Source organism: Prunus avium, chromosome 4 (genome assembly GCF_965620075.1).
Source record: "Prunus avium chromosome 4, drPruAviu1.hap1.1, whole genome shotgun sequence".
NCBI classification, from domain to species: Eukaryota; Viridiplantae; Streptophyta; class Magnoliopsida; order Rosales; family Rosaceae; genus Prunus; species Prunus avium.
In genome coordinates this window covers 12,097,693-12,123,357 of record NC_142287.1, presented here as the reverse complement: position 1 = coordinate 12,123,357, position 25,665 = coordinate 12,097,693, and the positions used below count along the sequence as shown (strand labels likewise).

Genomic DNA, 25,665 nt, shown 5'->3' with positions numbered 1-25,665 from the left:
GTTATAAATGAGTTTTGGGTGTATTTCTAAAGTCCATTTCATATAGGGTTTTTTTAAATAATTTGGACTCCTATATTTGGTATAATAGTGAATCTTCTATTTAATTTTAATTATTAAATTACTTTGATGCCCTATTGAGTGTTTTGAGTTTTTTTTATGAGATTTTGGGGTTGGGTTTGTTTTAAAAAATCAATGACAGTTTTGTAATTTAAAAAAAGTTAAAAGTTTTTTTGTTATGTTGTAATGGATTTCGGGTGTATTTCTAAAGTCTATTTTAGATTTTTTTTTAATAATTTGGACTCCTATATTAGGTGTAATAGTGAATCTCTCAAGAATTCAATGGATCAGATTAAAGACATTTACGAAACTACCCTTTCCGCAGTATGCGGCCGGATTTACATAGCTTGTCCTCTTTCACGGCTTTCCTGTTTGTGGCCGTCTCTCTCTCTCTCTCTCTCTCTCTCTAGGAATGACGCGTAAATAAACTGGAAGTTCTTCATACTGTGCAATTCATAACAAAACAATAAAAATAATAATTATTCGATTTAGAAAGAAAGAAAGTCCTCTCTCTCTTTTCTCTCCTAACTCTTCGCTATTAAATCTCCTCCGCTTCCTCTACCCTTTTGCCAACTACACTCCACTCTCTCTCTCTCTCTCTCTCTCTCAAGCAACCATCAATATCAAATCCCTCTCTTTCTTTTTCTATTCTTTTCTTTTCTTTTCTTTTCTCTGGCGATGAACATGGAGGGATAACCCTCGCAGCTTTTGCTCTCTTTCTCTCGCAGAGATCAGATCTTCTTCACATTGTTCTCGCAAACAAGGTACCTCCAAAAGATTTCAAAATTTTCAGCTCAGATTTCTTCATATTGGATGCAGATCTGTTAATTTGTTTATTTCATTCCATGGTTGTGTCTTTGTTTTTCTTAGCTAAATCTAGATTCTTGGGAGACTCTGACTCGTTTCCCTGTGTTTCATAGTTTTCAATTGGTTGTGATTGTCGTATTTAGTAATCTTTGCCTTTCAGTTTGCGTTGCCAATTTCCATTTTTAGCAACTTCATAACTTTATATTCATCTTTTCGTTTTCTGGTATTGCTAGATCTGGGCAATCTTGTTGGATCTGTTGAATTGCATTGAATTACGTTGTTGAGTAATTTGTTTTTGTATTTATGTTGTTTCTATTTTCAGGTGTAGATTATTACAGAACACTTGTGCTGGGAAAACATGGCGACAGGGAAATATACTAGAGTGGACAATAGGAGGTCTTCGGCGAGTAGTTACTGCTCGACCGTGACCATTGTGGTGTTTGTAGCTTTGTGCTTGGTCGGGGTTTGGATGATGACCTCGTCGTCTGTAGTTCCTGTTCAAAATGTAGATGTACCTCAGGAGAAAAAGAGCGAGCTCAACGAGCAAGACAACAATAAGGTCGATGTGAAGGAACAAGTGAGTGACACCAATGAGGGCACTACCAGGCAATTTGAAGATAACCCAGGTGATTTACCTGAGGATGCAACCAAAGGAGACAGCAGTGATGGTGCTACTCAAGTTGAAGAGAAGGTCGAAGGGAAGTCAGAGGAGAAGACTGAGGAGAAATTTGTTGAAAAGACTGAAGACACGCCTGAGGAGAAAACTGAAGAGAAGAATGAGGAGAAATCTGAAGATGGGTCAAAAACTGAAACAGAGGACGGAGGAAGTAAAACGGAGGATGGAGATTCTAAGGTGGAAAATGGAGTGTCGAATCAAGAAGATGGAGAGAAGAAGAGTGATGGTACTGAAAATGATAATGAGAAGAAGTCTGATTCCAGTGACGATGACAAGAAATCGGATGAAACTAAGGATACCGAAAACGTGAATGGTCAGATAGAGGAGAAAGTGGACCTAACTGACACTAAGGAGTCAGATGGTGAGAAAAAGGAAAATGGGCAGGCCAAAAACCAGAGTAGTAATGAGGTATTTCCATCTGTTGCTCAGTCAGAGCTGTTGAACGAGACTGCAACTCAAAATGGGTCATGGTCAACTCAATCGACAGAGTCAAAGAATGAGAAGGAGGCTCAACTTTCTTCAAATCAGCAAACTAGTTACAACTGGAAGCTCTGCAATTCCACTGCTGGGCCTGATTTCATCCCATGCCTTGACAATTTGCAAGCCATTAAAAGTCTTCATAGTACCAAGCATTACGAACATCGTGAGAGGCACTGTCCCGAAGAGGCCCCCACCTGCCTTCTTCCTGTGCCGGAAGGATATAGACGCTCAATTGAATGGCCAAAGAGCAGGGAAAAGGTATATAACTGAATTAAAATGCCAATTTATTTCCACATTAACTCTCTCCTTTCTGAGATAAATTGATAAGGTGCATTGTTGCAGATATGGTACTACAATGTTCCCCATACCAAGCTTGCTCAAGTTAAGGGACATCAGAATTGGGTCAAAGTTACTGGTGAATATCTTACTTTTCCTGGTGGTGGAACTCAATTCAAGCGTGGTGCCCTTCATTATATAGATTTCATACAAGAGGTGAATACTTTTATTCATCTGATCCTTTTCACATCCAGTCCACTTGTATTACTTTGCATGCCAGTTTAGTTTCTTACTGTAAATCTGCATGCACATTTACCTGCATTTTCACAATGTGTGCATTCAATCCTTGGATTTTTCCCCCTAATATTTTAATCAACTCATGCCTTGAGGAATATTCTTCGTATAGTCAACAATGTGTTGCATCCAATCTTAGTAGTTCTGGGGTGTTAGACTTGAGACCTATTTATGCTAAAAGCTTTCCGGGGCTCACTTTTATAAACTCTCAATTATAAGATCAACGTATTAGTAATTTCATCATTTTAACTTGATGGTCTTTGGGAAATAACTGTTTTTAAATAATTAGTTTCCACTAAGTCTACTAGTAACTGTTCTTCTTAGTGCTAATCAAAATTACATTTTGCTTAGCTTTAATTGTCTTTATCTTGCAGTCTGTTCCTGATATTGCATGGGGAAAACGATCACGTGTGATATTAGATGTTGGATGTGGGGTTGCAAGCTTTGGAGGCTATCTCTTTGACAGAGATGTCCTTGCAATGTCATTTGCCCCAAAAGATGAGCATGAAGCTCAAGTGCAGTTTGCACTTGAAAGAGGAATTCCTGCTATATCTGCTGTAATGGGCACGAAAAGGCTTCCTTTCCCCAGCAAAGTTTTTGATGTTGTCCACTGTGCCCGCTGCAGGGTTCCTTGGCATATAGAAGGTATTCCAATTACTTGATTTAATTTGTGATGACTAAATGAAATCAAGGTCATCTGGGTTTAGATTGTTGTTTAAATTTCTGTTTCCATATGTGAGAAGTAAGGGCCCTGTTTGGCTGAGTTTTCAAGAACTGTTATAAATGATGTTGAAAAGCAATAATAAGTCTTCTGAGTTGAAAACTTGAAAGAGATTTTGAAAACATTGTTTTGATGCCTTTTGTTTTCAAGCTTGTTTTCTGAAACTTCTTCTGGAAGAAGTTTTCAAATCTTGTTTGGCTGCATCTTAAATACTGTTTTCTACTTCCATGATTTTAATGATAGAAAAGTGTTGGTGAACAAAAAACCAAAGAGGCTTCTACATTTGGAAGATGTTTAGCCAGCCTTTTCTGCTGTAGTAATAGTTAGAGGGGGCTTATTTGGTCAATTCTTTTGTTTTGGACATTCACATTAAGTATGATATGCAGGTGGTAAGCTTCTATTGGAGCTGAATCGTGTATTGAGACCTGGTGGTTTCTTTGTCTGGTCTGCTACTCCAGTTTATCAGAAGCTGGCTGAAGATGTTCAAATATGGAATGGTAAATTATTTAAAACCTTGTATCTTCAGAATTTTTAATTTGGAGTTGGTTGGTGAATTCTAATGAGGCAATTTTGTGGGGAACATTTACAGCCATGAAGGAACTAACGAAAGCGCTATGCTGGGAACTTGTGTCAATTAATAAGGATACAATAAATGGAGTTGGTGCAGCCATATACAGAAAGCCCACTTCAAATGAGTGCTATGAGAAAAGATCACAGAGCAATCCTCCTATCTGTGCTAACACTGATGATCCAAATGCAGCCTGGTACTTGTTATCTTTAACTTCGTTTTTTCTTTCATATATTTGTATATTTTAAATTCAATGAAGAAATTGGAACACTAATTTTCCGGACATTTGATTTAGTTGTCAAGAATCTTTCTGGATCAAATCACAAAGTTCTATTTATGGCGTAATGAGCCTGCTGAACTTCTATTGTGTTGGTGAATGGATATTTTCTCAGTGATTCTTAAATCATGTGAAAGAATACTATGATGTATTCGGAAGAACACAACTGTTCTCTTCTTAGAATTGGAAATGGTGTTCCAGTAATCAGACCTGAAAATAACTATAATTTTCAAGCTCTATGGCTGCCCTAATCCATGGTTGATTTGTTGTACACAGGAATGTGCCACTACAAGCATGCTTGCACAAAGTGCCTGTAGATGCAAAAGAGCGTGGGTCTGAATGGCCTGAACAGTGGCCATCGAGGTTGGACAAGACACCTTACTGGTTGTTAAGTTCCCAAGTTGGTGTTTATGGGAAACCTGCCCCTGAGGATTTCACTGCAGACTATGAGCACTGGAAACGCGTGGTGACCAAATCATATCTAAATGGAATGGGGATTAACTGGTCATCTGTTAGGAATGTTATGGACATGCGAGCTGTGTACGGAGGGTAAGTGAAATGGTTCCTTTGTGTTATAATGTTATCTTCAATAGTGTGTTTTGATGGGTTTTGCTTGATGCATGTAAAAATCGACTGACTTTATAGTTTCTACTGTATCATTTATCTTTGTTGTTCTTGAGCTTGCCAAGGATTATGTACAAGTGGGATATTGAGTTAGAGGTGGTGGTTTCGTAATTATATGTGTGATGTAGCTTATTGTATCTAGTCCTTTTGTCTGTTTCCATTGGTGCTGACTTCTGGTTGTGCTTGCAGATTTGCTGCTGCTTTGAAAGATTTGAAAATTTGGGTCATGAACGTGGTCTCGGTAGATGCTCCAGATACACTACCCATAATTTATGAACGAGGTTTGTTTGGTATATATCATGATTGGTGTGAATCATTTAGCACCTACCCCAGGTCCTATGACCTTCTCCATGCAGATCATCTGTTTTCCAAGCTTAAAAAGAGGTATGCACTATATACCATTTCTCATTTTCGCAGCAGCAAAGCATTCATTTCATTCACCAATTCTTTTTGCCGTCTTAACTTTGGAATGGTTTATGAATGACAGGTGCAATTTAGTGGCTGTAGTTGCAGAGGTTGATCGGATCCTTCGACCAGAGGGAAAGCTTATCGTGCGAGACGATGTTGAGACTATTAATGAGCTGGAGAACATGGTGAAGTCAATGCAGTGGGAGGTTCGCATGACCTATTCCAAAGACAAGGAGGGATTGCTTTGCGTCCAAAAGTCCTTGTGGCGGCCAAAAGAGTCGGAGACACTCAAGTATGCCATTGCGTAAGCGTGCCCCGGAGTGGCTGGCTGCTAAGAGGATATAGTTACACATTCTTTTTTGTACTGGTTGTTAATTGAAAATTCATGGTAATTGTACTTTATATTAGCCATTGTATCATTTTAGTTAGGCCTTGTAGTAGTGTCTTGATTTTTTGTTACATTTTTCTTTCTTTTTTAAAATTTGATGTTTGGAGTTCCATTGTAACATTACCTTGCTGGTTATTGATGGAAAAAGAAAATGAGAACATTGCAAGTGTAAACCTATTTTTTATTTTAATATCTAAGGATTTTTTTTTGGTCGAATAATATCTGAGGATTTGGATTGTCCCTTTCGAAATGCCTACCTAGACTGGTAAATTGATGTGATGTGAGGGAAATGGTTCAAGATCTAGGCCATATTAGGTACACCTGTTATGGACACTCACCAGATTTTCAAAATCAGACGAAAATATAACAAATAATGTTTTTAACACCCGACGGGGATAAATGTTGTTAATGTCGAGCCTTGCCCGAATACTTCGTAGTATCAGGGCATGCACAGAGTAGCTTGTAGTGTTTCTCTTCTCAATGTTGGAAATGAATCCGAAGTCTAAATTCTCGAAAACTTGTTTGGGAGACTGCCCGAATACTTCGTAGTATCAGGGCATGCACAGAGTAGCTTGTAGTGTTTCTCTTCTCAATGTTGGAAATGAATCCGAAGTCTAAATTCTCGAAAACTTGTTTGGGAGACTTGAAAAAGAGTAGAAAAGGAGAGGTTTACTGGATCAAAGGGGGGTATGCCACGTAATTAAGAAGTGATTTTTATGTTGGAAAAGAAAGTTGCTTAGATTAGGTGATGACAGTTCCTGACTGGTGAGAGAGAGAGAGAGAGAGAGCGAGTCCCTGGGGAGTTTAATTGGGGAAAATGAACCTCTTCAGCTGCCTATTTTTGTGGTTTTAGTTTCTATTTAATTTTAGGCTATACAAATACCAAAATCCTCAAACACTCACCACCAATTTTCCTTTTAACAAAAGAAAAGAGAAAAAATGGAAGATGAGAGGCTAAATGGGCCAAGTGGAGGGAGCCCAGAAAACCCATGTGGTGTAAAGAGCAGTGCAAGTAGCAATAACAACAACGGCAATAGCAACTATAATAACAATAACAATAGCAATAAAGAACAAGATAGATTCCTCCCCATAGCAAATGTTGGTCGCATTATGAAGAAAGTGATCCCAGGCAATGGAAAAATCTCAAAAGATGCAAAAGAGACTGTTCAAGAATGTGTCTCTGAGTTCATAAGCTTTGTCACAGGAGAAGCTTCTGATAAATGCCAGAGAGAAAAGAGGAAGACCATCAACGGTGAAGATATCATCTGGGCCATCACAACCCTCGGATTTGAGGACTATGTACATCCATTAAAGCTCTACCTCCAGAAATATAGAGAACTGGAAGGGGAAAAGCTAAATGTTCCAAAGCAACAAAGATTGGAACAAAGGCAGCTGCAACAACACCAACAAAACCACCACCACCAGCAACCAGAACAACAAGAACAACAGACTTTAGTATCTGCTTACAATAATTGTGTATATTCTTCCACCAATCTCCTGTCTCAGCCATCTTTCATAGCCGCCGCCACTGCGGATCATCATCAGGCAGCCTTTTCTTTGCCCTTCTCCCCAACTTCAATTCAAAAACAATTGCACCCACAAGATCAGATTGATTCAGTGGGGCATTGGTAATGGTAAGAAGAAAACAGTAACTCAACAAAGAGAAGAGATGGTTGTTTTCTTTTTCTTCCCTTATATCATGCTATACAAATGTAAATGTTGATATATACTTATACTTGGCTCAATCTTTAGGAGGTGTATTTGGAAAGAGCTTGTATGTATAACATGCATAAATTGCAAAATGAAATGTGATGATGAAGCTTTATCATGAATTCTTGCAATTATGAGTGCTATTGTTTGTTTTTTTGCATTTATGATTAGCTTTGTGGAGTCTAAGAACGTAATACATTAAGAAGCTACTCTATTTATTTTTACTATTAATTTTTTTTGGATAAATAATGTTTTAGTATTTAATTTATTTGGGTGAACGAAAAACCATTTATGATGATAGTCAAGGGCGGACCTATGTCCACGCTAACATGGGCTATAGCCTGGGCGACTTGATATTTTATAGTCCAATATTAAAACTCAGCCCACCAAAGCACACCTCCACACACTCCATCCTAGTGATCTCACCCATAGAAAATCTTTTTTTTTTTCTTCTTTAGTTAATTAATATTTATTACTCGGCCTTTTTCATAAAACACACATTCCTAGAGAACATCCTTTACTTTTTTCTGTAAAAAAAAAAACCTTTACCGTTTCTAGTGTACATAAAACATCAATTCATTTTTTGGTCTTATAAATTTTGGCTACTTCTTCTCATTTTTATTTTCCAAGTTGGCTTGGATGGATTAAAATGGTTCAGTTTTTTTTTCTTCTTCTTTTGTAATGGATAATAAATGCTTTCAATTCTTTTCCTTTCATGGAGAAGTTTATCATGTAATTGCTAATTGACCTTAAAATTCATACTTCAATGAAATTCACTCGTACCATCAAATTTTCTAGGTTTGTATGTAAGATAAATTTAGCCCACCCTATTTTCAAATCTTGGATCCGTCCCTGATGATAGTTCACCTACAATTTGCTTTAAATGTGGTTTATTTAGTGGGGAAGCATTATCAAGAGATATGAAGTTTGGAATTGGGGCTATGTGTAAAATCTGGTATAAGGAATTCTATATTTCGTTGTTATTACATACAATATGTGCAGGTACATATATAGGGATTGATACAACAATATAGATCCCACAATTATGCAGTTAGCCAAACTAGGACCCTAAACACCAGGCCACGCTATCTCTAAACTAGGAAAGAATCAATTACAATATTCCCAAATATCAATTGGAATAAACCCATATCTCAACACTCCCCCTCAAGTTGGTGAGTGGATATTGTACAGTCCCAACTTGCCAAGTAGTGTTCCAAAGGAAGCCTTCCCTAACGGTTTTGTGAAGAGGTCTGCCACTTGCAAATTTGTTGGCGTGTATGTAGTGGATACCAATCCTGATGTAATATTTTGTCGCACCAAATGACAATCCAAGTCAATATGTTTTGTCCGTTCATGGAAGACAGGGTTTTTGGCAATGTGTAAGGCTGACTGGTTATCGCAGTGTAGGGTTGTTGGTTCTGAATGTCGAATGCCCAAATCATTGAGAATAAATCTCAACCATGTTAACTCGCAACATGTATCCGCCATGGCACGGTACTCCGCTTCTGCAGACGAACGTGCAATGGTGTTTTGTTTCTTTGATTTCCATGAGATCAGAGAGTTGCCAAGAAAGGTACAGTAACCTGTCACAGATCGTCTTGTGGTGGGACAACTCCCCCAATCAGAGTCACAGAAGGCCTTGAGCTTCAAATCATTCTGAGCTGCAAAATATTTGTGCCTGATAAATCACGGCCATAAGCTGGCCGAAGGAGCCCCTTCTCTCGGCCCTGGCACTTGTTCGTAAAAATTGAAACGCAGTGTTTCGCCAGGGTACTTCGCCTTTCTAAAGATAAAGCCCCTTCTCTCGGCCCTGGCACTTGTTCGTAAAAATTGAAACGCAGTGTTTCGCCAGGGTACTTCGCCTTTCTAAAGATAAAAGAAGAAATGCTAAGGCATGATCATCTCGGCCTCAAGCGTAGGCCGAGGCCGAGGGCGAACAAAATTGTGGCCAAGGCATTAAAGGCAAATCATCACGTGACAGTAGGGTCCCAGGCTTCATTTAATGAAGTAGTGCCTGTTTAATGCAGCAAACCCATTGGCCACAAAGAAGCATTTAATGCATGAGGGAAAGTGGGAAGTGACTGAAGTCAGGATTTGGTGATGAGGATCAGAGTGATTAGACATGGACATTCTCACAAAAATTCTGATAGCCTGAGATATTAGTTCAACAGCTATCCAGGCCATAAATGCGTCTCCCCGGCCAGAAGCTCAGAACCCACGATCAAGAGCGGCGGTCGAGATTCACCGGGATTTCTGGGGTCACACCACCTTACTTCACAATCCCAAATGTCGATTGGACACCCACTTGCACTAATCAGACTCCACTATGCGTAAATTCAGCCTCGATTACTCATCCAAGGACTCTTCCTATAAATACAAGACTCGAGCTACATTCAAAGGGTTCAACACCAAAACAAAGCCTCCCACGGAGCAACTTATTTTTTCCTGTAATGCACTTTCAATATCTTTACTTGCTTTCCTAGGAGTAGTGTTAGATTGTAAGGAAAATTCATTCATCAATATATCATACGACCCTTGATTTTCAAGGCGCCGGAGCACCATCCTTGTTGTTCGTTCACTCACTCCATATATCACACGACCGTCGCTCCCTGAGCAGCGCGCCGGAGCACAGCCCAAAACCCACCACCAACACCATCACTCAACGGCCTTGTAGTTCAGGCCGTGGACCTAACAGCCGAGACCAGTTCCTTTCTCGGCTACAATCGTTTGATTAGGAAGACGAGTTCAAACAGGCGCACCACTTATTCATCCAACACTCATCAACACATCGACGCACGGTAGACCGTGCTGGCACGCCCGCGCACAACTGCACCGCACCCAAAAGCAGGAAACCCCGTGTTAACGCACATCCCCTCGGCCCAGAACTCCAGGCCGTGAGATTTGCGCGGCAGACACTTTTGGCACGCCCGGTGGGACAACTGTCAAAAACTTATGGTGGAAACTAGGGCACAGGCAAAGCTCAAAAAATAAAGCAGTCGAAATGACTTCTGAGACTCCTGAGTCCACCTCACCAATCACAAGTATTGAGACCGAACATACGGTCGGGATCTCGGCCGGCGCTCCAGTAACGACTGATCGCACGCCCGAATCCATGCAGGAACATGCAGTGGTGGAGGAACTGATGTCCAAGCAGGCCTACAGGATAGAAACATCCTTCATGGCCGCGATGGACAGGTTCTCCTCAGAACTGCGAACGCTCTTTCAAGAGAGGATGCCAGTGGCCTCGCCCACAACACCTCCCAGAGCCGGACCGAGGAGCCAAGAGTGAGACAGAATCGAGCCTTACGGCGAAAGCAGCAGTCTCGGCGTCTCGACCCACACCCAAGCATCAGGCTACGGCCAGCATTCTTTGCCACCGACAAACAGCTGGGGGCAATCCCAGCCTGTGTGGACGAATTCTGGACCAACCTATTGAGCTATTTACATTGCTAAAACAAACACACACAAAAACTTGAAACGGAATTAAAGGATTACGAAATATATATAAAAAAAAACTAAAAATGAAAGGGAAAAATCAACACAAGTCCAATTCCATGCTTCAAAGCAACAAGCACCAATGGGTTGTGTAAGCTGGGACTTAAACCCAGTTCTCTTGCTTGTTGGGCAATTGTCCTTTTCTGTTGGACTACAAACACAACTTGTCCATTAACGTCATTAACTTTAAAACAAGAAATTGTCCAGTTAAGAAAAAAAAAATAAAGTAGGAAAGCCAAATAGAATCAAACAATGTTACCGATCCCCGGCAACGGCGCCAAAAACTTGTTGCGTAGATACAGCTGCACCAAAATGGATTCAGTTGCATCCTCAACTTGTGATACTCGCAAGTGCACGAACCGTTGGTAGTTTAGCGTATGTAAGTGCGAGGTCGATTCCACAGGGATTGGTGATTGAATGATCCAATTTAGTTTCCCTACACAAAATAGAAACAAAAACAAAGAACATAAAACAAGGAAGAAAGAAATAAGTAACTCAAGCAAATAAGTTCCCAAGTTCAATTTAGATTAATGGATTGATTCTAGCTAAAGTATGATTAAGCCATGGTGTGTGGTCATAACCTTGTGTTCCTAATTCCCTAATTTGATCATTTGTTGTCTAACCTAAAATTAAGCATTAGGAACCCATTAAGCATAGAAGAACATTTTAAACAACCAAGTATGTATCTAATCCTTGTTGTCGAATGTCCATACATACTCTTCCTATTCATAGTTCAATTCGAATTAAAGCATGGTGTATACTCTTAATTCAAACCAAGATAGCTAACATGCAAGCCTAAATGGTGATCAATCATTCAAACTAGCATATTAACTTATAAGCATAATGAATAAGAACAAAAACCATAATTGAAACTTGGAAACTAATTAAACTTGAAAACTTAAGAAAAGAATTTACATAACAAGAAAAATAAATTACAACTAAGAAAACATTAAAGAAAGCTAGAATTGAGAACTAGAAAGCAAAACTAAGAGAATTTGAGGGAGAGAAGGGAGGGGAGCTCTAGAGAAGTGTTTGAGAGCTCCCCCCCTTGGGGTGTGATTACAAGCTTAGAGAACTTCCCTATTTATAGGCCTAGGGGAAGTGAAAATTTGAATTCAATATGGCTAATGCATACAACACTTGTTTTATAAAATCTGAAATGGTTGATGCACTTGTATTAGAAAATCTTGAATTGGTTGATGCACTTCACCAATAGATCCCACCAGCAGCCCTAGCTCATCTTCATGTCACCATGACCAAGCTTCCAACCAGAAATGATAGCTCATACCTAGCTCACCATGACCAAGCATCCAACCAGCACATGCTGAGGTCAGCATGACCAGAAACTTCAAGGGCTTACAACTTGGGCTTCTCTTAATCAAATTAGGACTTTAAGCACTCTAAATTGAAGTTCAGAATGTCTTCTTTCCAGCCATATGTTATTTGGGCCAATCCAAGGTCGGAGGAAGAAGTTAAGGCCGAAACAAATTGCTAACTCATTTTCCGCGCTGATAAGATCCATCCTGAGCATGGTTCTGTGTTTGCTAGGTAACGGACTCCAGATTTATCCAATGGGGCTGAATTTTGGATATGTTATAGTACACACCAATTGGAACAACTTTCATGAAGAATGTGGCCTCATTAGAGCTATGTAGGTTGTTGAAACAAAGCTTGCAATATGACCTACGGAACTGGACTGGCAGGGGGCTGTAGCCAAAATGAGTTTGTCTTTAAGCTCTTCATCCATTCATCCAAATTAGGCCTTAACATGCTTGAATTGCATGAATTATGCTCTCTAAAGCCATCATTATTACCTAAAGCTCAATGAACTGAAAGATAAACACAAAAAGGATTAAAAGCACAAGTTTAACTCAAAAACATAACCAAATCATAAGCTAGAAGGGTACAAAATGATATACAATTATGAACCGATCAAATACCCCCAAACCTAGATTTTGCTAGTCCTCAAGCAAAACAAAAGGAAAACGAAGAAAAATAAAACAAAATAAGAAGTTAACTAGACCACTTTCGTAGGTAACTCGATTGCATTGAGCGTATGCAACAAGCCTTTAAACCTCTAGGCATCCCTAGTAGGAGGAGTTGTGTCTCCTGAGGGTTTAACAGATACGATACCCACAAACGTTTTTCTAACTCTACAAAACAAAATGGTTAGAAAACTTAATAGATTTGTTAGTCCTTAAGCAAAACAAAAAAAAAAAAACAAAAACGTTAACCTTCCAACCGAACAGAAATTTTAAACTTCATAGACATGGCTCAACAAGGAACAAAACAAGCACTAAGGAAGTTCCAAACATTATTCAAGTGCTACCACAATCTCACAAAAATCATGCTCAAGGTTTGTGTGTGAAATAGCCATGAAGATACAACTCATGCTTCTCAAACAACGATATGAATTCCTGCAAGAATGAACACAAGTTTGCCAAGCTAAACCAAAATCAATAGGACTTTACTCATGGATGTAATGTAATGGTTAGAAAAGGAATGGATATTGGAACACAAAGTCTAAGGAACAAAGTAGAGCATATCATGTAAACAAGATCATTGACATTTGAAATGTAAGGCACATAAATTGAAAAGCTCACAATACCAGATTTTGCAATTGAATCACTTCACAATTTGATTTTGACATTTACACACTTTGTATAATATTTGGCCCAATTTTGCGGCTCTTTACCCTAGATCACCTTGATTTCTCCTTATATCACCCTAGGGTCGTGACTACATTGGCCACACTTCTTTTCTCTTTTTCTTTTGATTTTTTTTTTTATAGCTCATTTATTGCCTTGAATACATTACAATCTCAAATACAATCATACTCTACACGTCCCCTAGATGGTAGGATGTTTAATGGATGATAAGGTGATAGAAAGAAAAGGCTAAGTGTTTGAGCACAAAGGGGTTTACAATGGAATATGTATTGTATGGGTTGATGGAGGAAAAAGAAAGAGGCTTAACAAAGATGGCCTAAATCATATCTTAGTTATAACTTAACATTCCAGTGAATCACACAAGCAAAAATGCATACAATTGGGTAAGACATGCAAGAGTTGTATAATCATGGTTAAAGTGCATAGAAAGCTCAAGCATAATTATGTGAGACTTAGCTAGCAAAAGAATAAGATTCAGACCTAACACAATGCTTATCAAATTCCTAAGAGCCATATTAGAAGTTAGACTCATGATTTATCATTGGTGTGGGAAGGAAAACTGAAAATGACTCAAAGAAAAGAAACATAAAAGAAAAACGTGAGGTTTCAAATTGCTATTCTGCTCAATTTCAACATATAATCTGTTTTGACATGTAACTTTCAAACCACTTGGTCAAATTTAACGTTCTTTACGTCGTTGGATTCAGCATGAAAAAATGAAGAACACAACGTGGACCAAACTTTCAAAACAGTAGCAGAAAAAAAAAATTGTAGCAATGAAGAAGCCTACGTTTTCAGACACAAACACAAAAGCTAAAAACTTTCCAGCACCCCCAAACTTAAATGAAGCATTGTCCTCAATGTTAAAGCAAAGTAAAGATGATTGAGAACATGTAAATGATAAGGGGAAAAGTTAAGAAGAAGGTTTAGAAAGAAAAAAATAAAATAAAAATGAATATATAAGCAACTCACGGATGACCAGTTAAGGGCCTCAGAAAACACAGCCAGGGGATCCGGGAGATTGGAGGGGTCACAATGGTCCCGCTTAAAACCCAAACTTCTTAGACACCGAAGGTGTCGCCTAAAGAACTCCTAGACACTGTATTGACGGAAGTGCTCACTGGAGTTACCATAAGTCAGCTTATATGAAAAATCTTTTTAAATTTTTAAATTTTTAAATTTTTTCTAAATTTAAAAAAAAAAAGAGAAACAGAAATTTAAAATAATAACAAGTAAAGAGAAAGGATTGAAATGCTCCCCCTTGAAGCGATTAGGTCGAGCATGATGCATTTGGAGGTCGCGACTTCTCCCACTACTCCACACTTCCTATCTTTGAAGTTGCCATCTCTCTCCATTTTTATTGAGCTATTTACATTGCTAAAACAAACACACACAAAAACTTGAAACGGAATTAAAGGATTACGAAATATATATAAAAAAAAACTAAAAATGAAAGGGAAAAATCAACACAAGTCCAATTCCATGCTTCAAAGCAACAAGCACCAATGGGTTGTGTAAGCTGGGACTTAAACCCAGTTCTCTTGCTTGTTGGGCAATTGTCCTTTTCTGTTGGACTACAAACACAACTTGTCCATTAACGTCATTAACTTTAAAACAAGAAATTGTCCAGTTAAGAAAAAAAAAATAAAGTAGGAAAGCCAAATAGAATCAAACAATGTTACCGATCCCCGGCAACGGCGCCAAAAACTTGTTGCGTAGATACAGCTGCACCAAAATGGATTCAGTTGCATCCTCAACTTGTGATACTCGCAAGTGCACGAACCGTTGGTAGTTTAGCGTATGTAAGTGCGAGGTCGATTCCACAGGGATTGGTGATTGAATGATCCAATTTAGTTTCCCTACACAAAATAGAAACAAAAACAAAGAACATAAAACAAGGAAGAAAGAAATAAGTAACTCAAGCAAATAAGTTCCCAAGTTCAATTTAGATTAATGGATTGATTCTAGCTAAAGTATGATTAAGCCATGGTGTGTGGTCATAACCTTGTGTTCCTAATTCCCTAATTTGATCATTTGTTGTCTAACCTAAAATTAAGCATTAGGAACCCATTAAGCATAGAAGAACATTTTAAACAACCAAGTATGTATCTAATCCTTGTTGTCGAATGTCCATACATACTCTTCCTATTCATAGTTCAATTCGAATTAAAGCATGGTGTATACTCTTAATTCAAACCAAGATAGCTAACATGCAAGCCTAAATGGTGATCAATCATTCAAACTAGCATATTAACTTATAAGCATAATGAATAAGAACAAAAACCATAATTGAAACTTGGAAACTAATTAAACTTGAAAACTTAAGAAAAGAATTTACATAACAAGAAAAATAAATTACAACTAAGAAAACATTAAAGAAAGCTAGAATTGAGAACTAGAAAGCAAAACTAAGAGAATTTGAGGGAGAGAAGGGAGGGGAGCTCTAGAGAAGTGTTTGAGAGCTCCCCCCCTTGGGGTGTGATTACAAGCTTAGAGAACTTCCCTATTTATAGGCCTAGGGGAAGTGAAAATTTGAATTCAATATGGCTAATGCATACAACACTTGTTTTATAAAATCTGAAATGGTTGATGCACTTGTATTAGAAAATCTTGAATTGGTTGATGCACTTCACCAATAGATCCCACCAGCAGCCCTAGCTCATCTTCATGTCACCATGACCAAGCTTCCAACCAGAAATGATAGCTCATACCTAGCTCACCATGACCAAGCATCCAACCAGCACATGCTGAGGTCAGCATGACCAGAAACTTCAAGGGCTTACAACTTGGGCTTCTCTTAATCAAATTAGGACTTTAAGCACTCTAAATTGAAGTTCAGAATGTCTTCTTTCCAGCCATATGTTATTTGGGCCAATCCAAGGTCGGAGGAAGAAGTTAAGGCCGAAACAAATTGCTAACTCATTTTCCGCGCTGATAAGATCCATCCTGAGCATGGTTCTGTGTTTGCTAGGTAACGGACTCCAGATTTATCCAATGGGGCTGAATTTTGGATATGTTATAGTACACACCAATTGGAACAACTTTCATGAAGAATGTGGCCTCATTAGAGCTATGTAGGTTGTTGAAACAAAGCTTGCAATATGACCTACGGAACTGGACTGGCAGGGGGCTGTAGCCAAAATGAGTTTGTCTTTAAGCTCTTCATCCATTCATCCAAATTAGGCCTTAACATGCTTGAATTGCATGAATTATGCTCTCTAAAGCCATCATTATTACCTAAAGCTCAATGAACTGAAAGATAAACACAAAAAGGATTAAAAGCACAAGTTTAACTCAAAAACATAACCAAATCATAAGCTAGAAGGGTACAAAATGATATACAATTATGAACCGATCACTTGACCAACAAGGTGGACAGATATGCGTCTTTGTTGAAAGAGGAGATGCAGAAGAAGACGGCCTCAAAGGGGACCTACTACAGGAATCCCATCGTCAGCTACGCCGAAGCAGACGGCTCCGCAGAGGCCGAGGGCGATGAGGTCGAGATGAGTTCGGCCGAAGTTAGCATAGACAAATCCTTCGTTTGCAGAGGGCTTGTTAAAACTGACAATAGCCGCACAAAGGTCCCCGATGCCAAGTTCGCGACCCGAGAAACGAAGGCATACACTTTTGATTTAACAAGGGCCGAGGCTATCTTCGACCTGCTGGTGGCCGAAAAGAAGGTAAAATTGTCCTTCGGCCATAAGACTCCGAAGCCCAAAGAGGTCAAAGGGAAAACGTTTTGCAAGTACCACAGTTCTTGGTCTCATAACACCAACAACTGCGTTGTCTTGCGAGACGTTATCCAGAAATTGATAGACGAGAAGAAGCTCCAGTTTCCGGAGAAGGTGGCCATGCAGGTCGACTCCAAGCCGTTCCCTCCACCTGTCGTTAACATGGTCGACGCCTAACTCCCGACCGGGGATAGAGGAGTTCGCGGTTCGGCAAAAGGAAAGAAGCCTTTGGCCGAACTTGAGCCGGCCCTTTGCGAACGATCCAAGTGTAAGATCGGCCAGCCCGGGCTGCAGGAGAACAAGAGGAAGGCCGCCGAGCCATCTCGAACGACCGTAAAAAGATTCGGTGGTCAGTACAGTCGACAGCCGACCAACAGGGCTATTTTTATCCGACTAGGGCCACAAAACCCCAACGCCTCGGCTAGCCACGAAGAAGAGGCCGCCCCAAGGTCGATAAAAACTTTCAAACCACCAGTCATAAAGGATGACCGTTGGTACCATGCACGGCCTGGGGGCAGGGCCGAACCACTGAAGAAAACCCAGCTGAGAAGAATGCAGAGGCAGATTCAGCAGGCCAGGATGCAGACAACCGAGGTCGAGGGCTTCAAACGCCAAAAGAAAGTGGCAACCGCTGACGGGCTGTCATCCAAACCAGTTGTCTCCCCGGCCATGAGAGCAGCCAGCACCAAGCCTTTAAGGGCGTGGCGCCCTAGGCAAGACGAAAGTCCCCGTGGTTCGTCAACCAATTCAGCCCAGCCAAAGGCCGCGGTCATGGAAAGAACGGACGAAGGTGTCGTCGACATCTACCACGGGAGGGATCCCCCTTTTTCGGCCAACGGTCTGTCCTTCCTCAGAGAATTCCATAAGGACCATTCGGCCGTGGATCTGTACGGTATGACCCCTGAGAGCCGAGAAATCGTAGAATTGGCCCTCAAGAACACAAAGGCAGAAGCGCTCCTCATCACCAGCGGTTCTGACTCGGCCATTAAGGCCGTATACCAGGCAAACAGGGAGTCCAGAGCAAGAGGCCTACCAAGTTACCAGCCCAACCTCGGCGGATTAGAGGCTAAAATCCCCTTCAGCATGGGCGATTTGGAATATCTCCGCCGGTACTTTGCTGTGACGCCGGCAGACACGTTCTTTGGTTTGACGACTGAGGAAAAGGGCCGAGTAAGCCGCCTAGACGATTACCTAGTAGCCAGGGACGCATTGGTAGAGGCTAGACGAGCCCGCAAAAAGGAGGTCGAAACCTCAGAACCCCCTGAGGTCAAAGCGTCCGCAACCGGTAGTCCGAGGGCCGTGAGGCTTATGGACGAGGGTTTCGGAGATCCTCTCTTCGGGCATGAGGCCGAGGACGACCCCACAATAGGAATCTCCGATGAAGAATATGAGGGAATCCTCGGGATGGTCGAGGAAACGGCTCTCGCCAAAGACGGCTCTGAGACTGAAGAAGAAGCCGGTAGGGGAAACCCGCAGGAGCCGGAGGAAGTCGGCATCAACATGGTCCTGGTGCTGCCATTCGAGTTTTCAGCCCCAGGGGGGCAGACCAGCAGCTTAGAGGATGACGTGCCCGAGGAGCAATTTGATCAGAGACCAAAAACTAAGGAGGAATTGCTGGCCGTAGCGTTTAACGAAGTAATACCAATAGACGAGCCGAACAAATACCGGCACTTGAAGCCGTTGTATATCTCGGCTCACATAGAGGGTGTGCCCATATCCAAGGTTTTCGTTGACTGTGGGGCGATGGTCAACATCCTTCCCTATTCCTTAATGAGAAAGCTGGACAAGTCGAAGGAGGACCTCATCCCCAGCGACGTGGTCATGAGTAGTTTTGTCGGCGATAAGTCAAAAACCATTGGCGTATTGCCCTTAAAGATTACCGTGGCCGATCAGACGAGGGTCGCGGCCTTCTATGTGGTCGAATCAAGCGTCGACTACAACGTATTACTTGGCCGTGATTGGATCCATCAATCTGGGTGTATACCGTCTTCCCTTTTCCAATTGTTATTCTTCTGGGACGGCCAAAAGGTGTCCATACACCCGGCCGACGAAAAACCTTTCGAGGCCAACGCCGTGCAAGCTCGGATTTACGACGACGATGTTGGATGGGTTGTCCTCACCGGCCATGATGCAAACGGCCGACCAACCAGAACGACGGCCCAGAAAGTGTTGGAGGTAGGCGCCGAGAATATCCGACAGGATTCGGCGCGCGAAGTGTTGATCGACCTCACTAGTCTTTAAATGACAGACAAAGCCACTAAAGAAGAGGGGGCAGCGGCCGTGAGGGATTTGGTAGAGCGTCTGCTGGAACACTGGGCGGCGGAATCCTTACGGCCAAATTCACCAATCAACCTGATCGAATTCCTCCACGAAGCGGACGAAACGGACGCATTGACTTTGGATGACCTAGAAACGGCGCCCGCCGAAATGGAGGATGACTACCCTGAAGTCCAGGACCCTTTGTTAGAAATTAATGTAGGGTCCGAGGCCTAACCACGGCCTCTTTTTGTAAGCCATCTGTTGGATCCTAAGTTAGCAGCCGAGGTTATCGGTTTGCTCCATGAATATAAGGATTGTTTTGCTTGGGATTATCATGAGATGCCTGGGTTGCCAAGAAGTTTGGTTGAGCACGAATTAAGAATCAAGGAGGGGTTCAAGCCTTTCCAACAGCCGGCAAGGCGTTTCTCGACCGAGGTACAGCTTAGGGTCAAGGAGGATATTGAACGGCTCCTTAAAGCCGGCTTCATACGAACGGCCCGGTACGTTGAATGGCTGGCCAACATTGTACCAGTTTTGAAGAGGTCTGGGGCTTTGAGGGTTTGCACCGATTACCGAAATCTGAACCTCGCGACCCCCAAAGACGAATATCCCATGCCTATGTCAGATCTCCTGGTGGACGGAGCCGCAAAGCACGAACTCCTGTCTTTCATGGACGGCCATGCGGGTTACAACCAAATTTTTGTGGCCGAGGAAGATGTTCACAAAACGGCGTTCAGGTGTCCAGGAGCAATCGGAACCTATGAGTGGGTGGTCATGCCGTTCGGCCTGAAAAATGCCGGTGCGACATACCAGAGAGCCATGAACCTTATTTTTCATGACCTTATAGGCCGAACCGTTGAAGTCTACATTGACGATGTGGTTGTAAAGTCCCCGTCCAGAGCCGACCACATAGGGCATCTTCGACAGGCTTTTGACCGGATGCGAGCGCACGGCCTAAAAATGAACCCGAAGAAATGTGCTTTTGGTGTCATCGCCGGGAATTTCCTCGGTTTCTTGGTTCACCAACGAGGAATCGAGGTAGATAAAAATAAGGCTACGGCCATTATGGCGGCCCCTCCGCCGAGGACTAAGAAGGAGCTCCAGTCCTTCCTCGGTAAGGTGAACTTTTTACGGCGTTTCATATCCAATCTGGCGGGAAAATTTCGGCTGTTGTCTCCCTTGCTCAAACTCAAAGACACTGAGCGGTTCGTATGGGGAGCAGAGCATCAGGCGGCCCTCGACGACATCAAGAAATATTTGTCCCAACCACCGGTCCTGATGCCGCCGAAAAGGGGGAAACCATTGAGGCTTTACATTTTGGCTTCAGAGGGCTCTATCGGCTGTCTGCTGGCTCAGAACAACGAGTCTGGGTGCGAACAAGCAGTGCACTATCTAAGCCGCACCCTCAACACGGCCGAATTGAACTTTTCGCCGATCGAAAAACTATGCCTAGCCCTTTATTTCGCGGCCACCAAGTTGCGGCATTATATGCTTCCTTCGGTTGTTCAAATCATTTCTAAGACCGATCTCTTCAAATATATGCTTACTCGGCCGATCATACGCGGCCGAATTGGGAAGTGGACGATGGCATTGTCCGAATTTACCTTTCAATACGTGGCTCAGAAATCGGTCAAGGGTCAGGCTTTGGCTGATTTTTTGGCTCATCACCCGGCCCAGGGACAAGAAGAGGAGTTGGAGGTCGAGATCAGTATGGCCCGCATGGAAAAGAATTTTTGGACCATGTACTTTGATGGCTCCAGCACTGAGGCCAGGTCAGGAGCCGGAGTTGTGATTGAATCTCCTCAAGGGCAGAAGTGGCAGTTCGCTTTCCAACTCGATTTCAAATGCACTAATAATCAAGCTGAGTATGAAGCGCTCATCATTGGTCTCGAGATTTTGAAAGAAATGAAGGCAACCCGTGTTTTGGTCTACGGTGACTCTCATCTGGTGATTAACCAGTTAACTGGGGAATACCAATGCACGAGCGAGAATTTGGCCGTGTATTATGTGACGGCCCTCAACACGGCCGATGTATTTTATAGAATTTCCTTTGTTCATATACCGCGCACCAAAAACGGCGAGGCCAATGAGATGGCCCAGGTAGCGTCTGGCGTGAACATCCCAAGCACCGACCATGATCGCGTGATAAGAATCGAGAGGCGTACCTTGCCAGCCTTGGACGAGCGAGGAATGACAGCGCAAGTGTTTTCGGCCGACATCACCGACGAGATCGACACGGCCGAAGTCGACTGGCGCTACCCCATAGTGAAGTATCTGCGTAACCCTTCTGGCAGCCATGAAAGGACTACACGGTTCCAAGCTCGGTGTTATTTAATTTATCAGAATGAGCTGTACCGAATGGGATCAGATGGTTTGTTACTCCTATGTCCCAGCACCGAGGACATCAAGGTCATCATGAATGAGTCTCACGAGGGGATTTGTGGTGCTCACCAGTCTGGGGTCAAGATGAGGTGGTTGGTTCGGAGGCACGACTATTACTGGCCGACCATTTTGAAAGATTGCATCGAGTATGCGAAGGGATGTATCAAGTGTCAAATCTACGGCCCCATACAAAGGGTACCGGCCGAAGCCTTCCACCCGGTTACCAAACCATGGCCATTCAGAGGGTGGGCCGTGGATATCATCGGCAAAATCCATCCGGCCGCATCCAACCAACACGCTTGGATTTTGGTGGCGACCGACTATTTCACCAAATGGGTCGAGGCCGAGTCCTATCGGTCGATATCCAGCGCACAGGTGGTCAAATTCTTTGACAATCACATCGTTCATCGGTTCGGTATTCCAGAAACTATCACGGCCGACAACGGCCCGGTATTCACATCGGCCGAGACACGGGAGTACACCGAAAAAATGGGGATCAAATTGATCCACTCAACACCTTACTACCCTCAATCTAACGGACAGGCCGAGGCAAGTAACAAAGTAATCAAGGGCATCCTAGAGAAGATGATCGAGGAAAAACCTAGGGCGTGGCACGACTTACTCCCCGAAGCTCTTTGGGCTTACCGAACCTCAAAGCGGTCGGCCACGGGCACATCTCCTTGCGCCTTAACCTACGGTCACGACGCCATCGTCCCGATGGAGTTAAAGGTTCGGTCTCTCCGTGTGGCCGAGCAGCCTGAGCGTGAAGAAGGGGGGGGGGGGGGGGGGGGGTTATGCACAAGCCATGGCTCAAGAGTTGGAAGATTTGGAGCAATCTAGACTTGATGCCTATAACCTGATGCAGGCACAAAAGCAAATCGCGGCGAGGGCTTACAACAAAAGGGTTAAGCAAAAAGCTTTTCCCGAAGGCGACCTAGTATGGCGAGCCGTGCTTCCTATTGGGATAAAGGACCCTCGGTTCGGCAAATTTTCGCCCAACTGGGAAGGACCGTTCATTATCGAACGAATTCTTGGCCGAGGTGCATTTCAGTTAAAGGATAGAGATGGGGAACGACATAACTTGCCGATCAACGGCCAATATTTGAAGAGGTATATCCCGTCATTATGGGAGACAGCTGCAGAAAGGTTATGAGATTTGCAAATATCAAAGTGGAGTATGCAATATAACAAAGACAAACTAAAGGAAATCATACTTCATTTTATTCATTTAGGTTGAAAAGGGGGGTGCGTTTACAAGGAGACGGCCAGGTCCTGGCCGAGTACAAACACACACAAGAAAAATCACATCCTAAATTTACGCGCGCTTCGGCTCCTTGGTCCTCTTGCAAGACAATCAGACGCCTTCCCCCGAGGCAGGACCTTCGCCACCTATATCGCCATCAGCCACGACCAGCCTGCACCCAGGGCCTCACTCCAGGCCGTGGAAAGCGCAAGGGCCGTCACTCCGGACATGGAAGGCCACTGCCACTCTAGCCGTGGTAAGCAGTCGCCATTCCTGCAGTGGCAGCGGCCGTCGTTCAGGCCGTGGTAGCGGCCATCACTCTGGACATGGTAAGCGGTCGTCATTCCGGTTATGGTAGGAGCCATCACTTTAGCCTTGGTGAAGGCCGTCCCTCCGGCTATGGATGTGACCCGAGTATTCGGCCGCATAAATTCGGCCACGTCGAGGTCATTATCCCAGATCTTCTCACCCTCATCAAACTGCCAAGTCATCTGGACCAGGCCAAATTGCCAAGTCATGCGACTCAGCAGGTTTGGCTCCCTGTTTTTGAGGAAGCTGCAATAAGGATCATTAGGGCAGTTGGAAATAAGGGAGGGCGAAGCCCAGGAGTCAAAGAAGGGTTCCAGAGCGATTAAAGCGAGAAGGAAGTTCGCTGGATAATAATTTTAAGTTTGGGGAACGAGGGTTAAGAAACTGGGGAAGAACAGTATGAACCTTCGAAGAAAATGAACTCAGAAATCTTGGGAGTGTGAAGGAAAATGCGAAGGAGTTTTGGTTTTATACTGGCGCTGGAGTTCAAAACAGAGGTATGATCTCGAAAGATGAAACGGCCTAACAGCGCACTCAGAGCACGCGAAGTTATGACAGTGACCGTCGTTTCATTTGACGAGGCGAAGCGACGCCCTGGGCAATGATGGCCTACACGACGTGCTTGAGGCATTAAATGCGCCGACTGACCTGCGCATTTAATGCCCCAGTTGTCAATCACTTCAGGAAGGAATGCAAAGGGTCCATCCCTTGGAATCCATTCGGCCCCTACCCATGCCGAGCCCGAAGAATCCAGGGATGTGGGGGCAATGTTTGTGCCTGATAAATCACGGCCATAAGCTGGCCGAAGGAGCCCCTTCTCTCGGCCCTGGCACTTGTTTGTAAAAATTGAAACGCAGTATTTCGCCAGGGTACTTTGCATTCCTAAAGATAAAAGAAGAAATGCTAAGGCATGATCATCTCGGCCTCAAGCGTAGGCCGAGGCCGAGGGCGAACAAAATTGCGGCCAAGGCATTAAAGGCAAATCATCACGTGACAGCAGGGTCCTAGGCTTCATTTAATGAAGTAGTGCCTATTTAATGCAGCAAACCCATTGGCCACAAAGAAGCATTTAATGCATGAGGGAAAGTGGGAAGTGACTAAAGTCAGGATTTGGTGATGAGGATCAGAGTGATTAGACATGGACATTCTCACAAAAATTCTGATAGCCTGAGATATTGGTTCAACAGCTATCCAGGCCATAAATGCGTCTCCACGGCCAAAAGCTCAGAACCCACGATCAAGAGCGGCGGTCGAGATTCACCGGGATTTCTGGGGTCACACCACCTTACTTCACAATCCCAAATGTCGATTGGACACCTACTTGCGCTAATCAGACTCCACTATGCGTAAATTCAGCCTCGATTACTCATCCAGGGACTCTTCCTATAAATACAAGACTCGAGCTACATTCAAAGGGTTCAACACCAAAACAAAGCCTCCCACGGAGCAACTTATTTTTTCCTGTAATGCACTTTCAATATCTTTACTTGCTTTCCTAGGAGTAGTGTTAGATTGTAAGGAAAATCCATTCATCAATATATCATACGACCCTTGATTTTCAAGGCGCCGGAGCACCATCCTTGTTGTTCGTTCACTCACCCCATATATCACACGACCATCGCTCCCTGAGCAGTGCGCCGGAGCACCGCCCAAAACCCACCACCAACACCATCACTCAACGGCCTCGTAGTTCAGGTCGTGGACCTAGCAGCTGAGACCAGTTCCTCTCTCGGCTACAATCGTTTGATTAGGAAGACGAGTTCAAACAGGCGCACCACTTATTCATCCAACACTCATCAACACATCGACGCACGATAGACCGTGCTGGCACGCCCGCGCACAACCGCACCGCACCCAAAAGCAGGAAACCCCGTGTTAACGCACATCCCCTCGGCCCGGAACTCCAAGCCATGAGATTTGCGCGGCAGACACAAAAAAGATCCCTTGGCCTGGAGAAGACTTTAGGTAACGTAGTAGTCGTAGTGCTGCATCAAGATGCGGCTGATGGGGTTGATGCATGAAGCGGCTCAAGATGTGAACAGAAAAAGCAATGTCAGGTCGGGTTACCGTAAGGTATATAAGTCAACCAACTAATCGACGATACTTGGTGGCATCTTTCAGCGGCTTGCCTTCATCAGGCCTAAGTCTCAATGTTTGTTCCATGGGAAAAGGTGAGGGTCGGGCACCTAGCAACCCGGCATCATCCAATATCTCCAGTGCATATTTTCGTTGTGAAATAAAAATTCCCTTCTTTGATCGTGCAACTTCGATACCCAAGAAGTATTTGA

The 25,665-nt window shown here is 43.1% G+C and overlaps 2 protein-coding genes across 2 annotated transcripts; both read left to right on the top strand.

Annotated features, from left to right (window-relative positions):
• The first annotated feature begins 520 nt into the window (after positions 1 to 520).
• Positions 521 to 5,749, top strand: LOC110755078 (putative methyltransferase PMT26). Its single transcript, XM_021956238.2, has 9 exons — positions 521 to 821; positions 1,187 to 2,278; positions 2,363 to 2,512; positions 2,965 to 3,235; positions 3,698 to 3,808; positions 3,901 to 4,075; positions 4,433 to 4,705; positions 4,970 to 5,164; positions 5,268 to 5,749. Exons 2-9 carry the CDS (start codon positions 1,223 to 1,225, stop codon positions 5,494 to 5,496), a joined length of 2,460 nt encoding a protein of 819 aa, XP_021811930.1. The 5' UTR covers positions 521 to 821; positions 1,187 to 1,222; the 3' UTR covers positions 5,497 to 5,749.
• Positions 5,750 to 6,486: 737 nt separating this feature from the next.
• On the top strand, positions 6,487 to 7,366 carry NF-YB7 (nuclear factor Y, subunit B7). The gene has a single exon (XM_021956234.2). It carries the CDS (start codon positions 6,516 to 6,518, stop codon positions 7,206 to 7,208), a length of 693 nt encoding a protein of 230 aa, XP_021811926.1. The 5' UTR covers positions 6,487 to 6,515; the 3' UTR covers positions 7,209 to 7,366.
• Positions 7,367 to 25,665: the final 18,299 nt, after the last annotated feature.

What these genes read in the sequence shown, in the direction of transcription:
- LOC110755078 (XM_021956238.2), top strand. Translation starts at nt 1,223, where the DNA reads ATGGCGACAGGGAAATATACTAGAGTGGACAATAGGAGGTCTTCGGCG. An exon ending in ATATAGATTTCATACAAGAG is followed by an intron (nt 2,513 to 2,964) that starts GTGAATACTTTT and finishes TTTATCTTGCAG; the next exon opens with TCTGTTCCTGATATTGCATG. An exon ending in ATGCGAGCTGTGTACGGAGG is followed by an intron (nt 4,706 to 4,969) that starts GTAAGTGAAATG and finishes TTGTGCTTGCAG; the next exon opens with ATTTGCTGCTGCTTTGAAAG.
- NF-YB7 (XM_021956234.2), top strand. Translation starts at nt 6,516, where the DNA reads ATGGAAGATGAGAGGCTAAATGGGCCAAGTGGAGGGAGCCCAGAAAAC.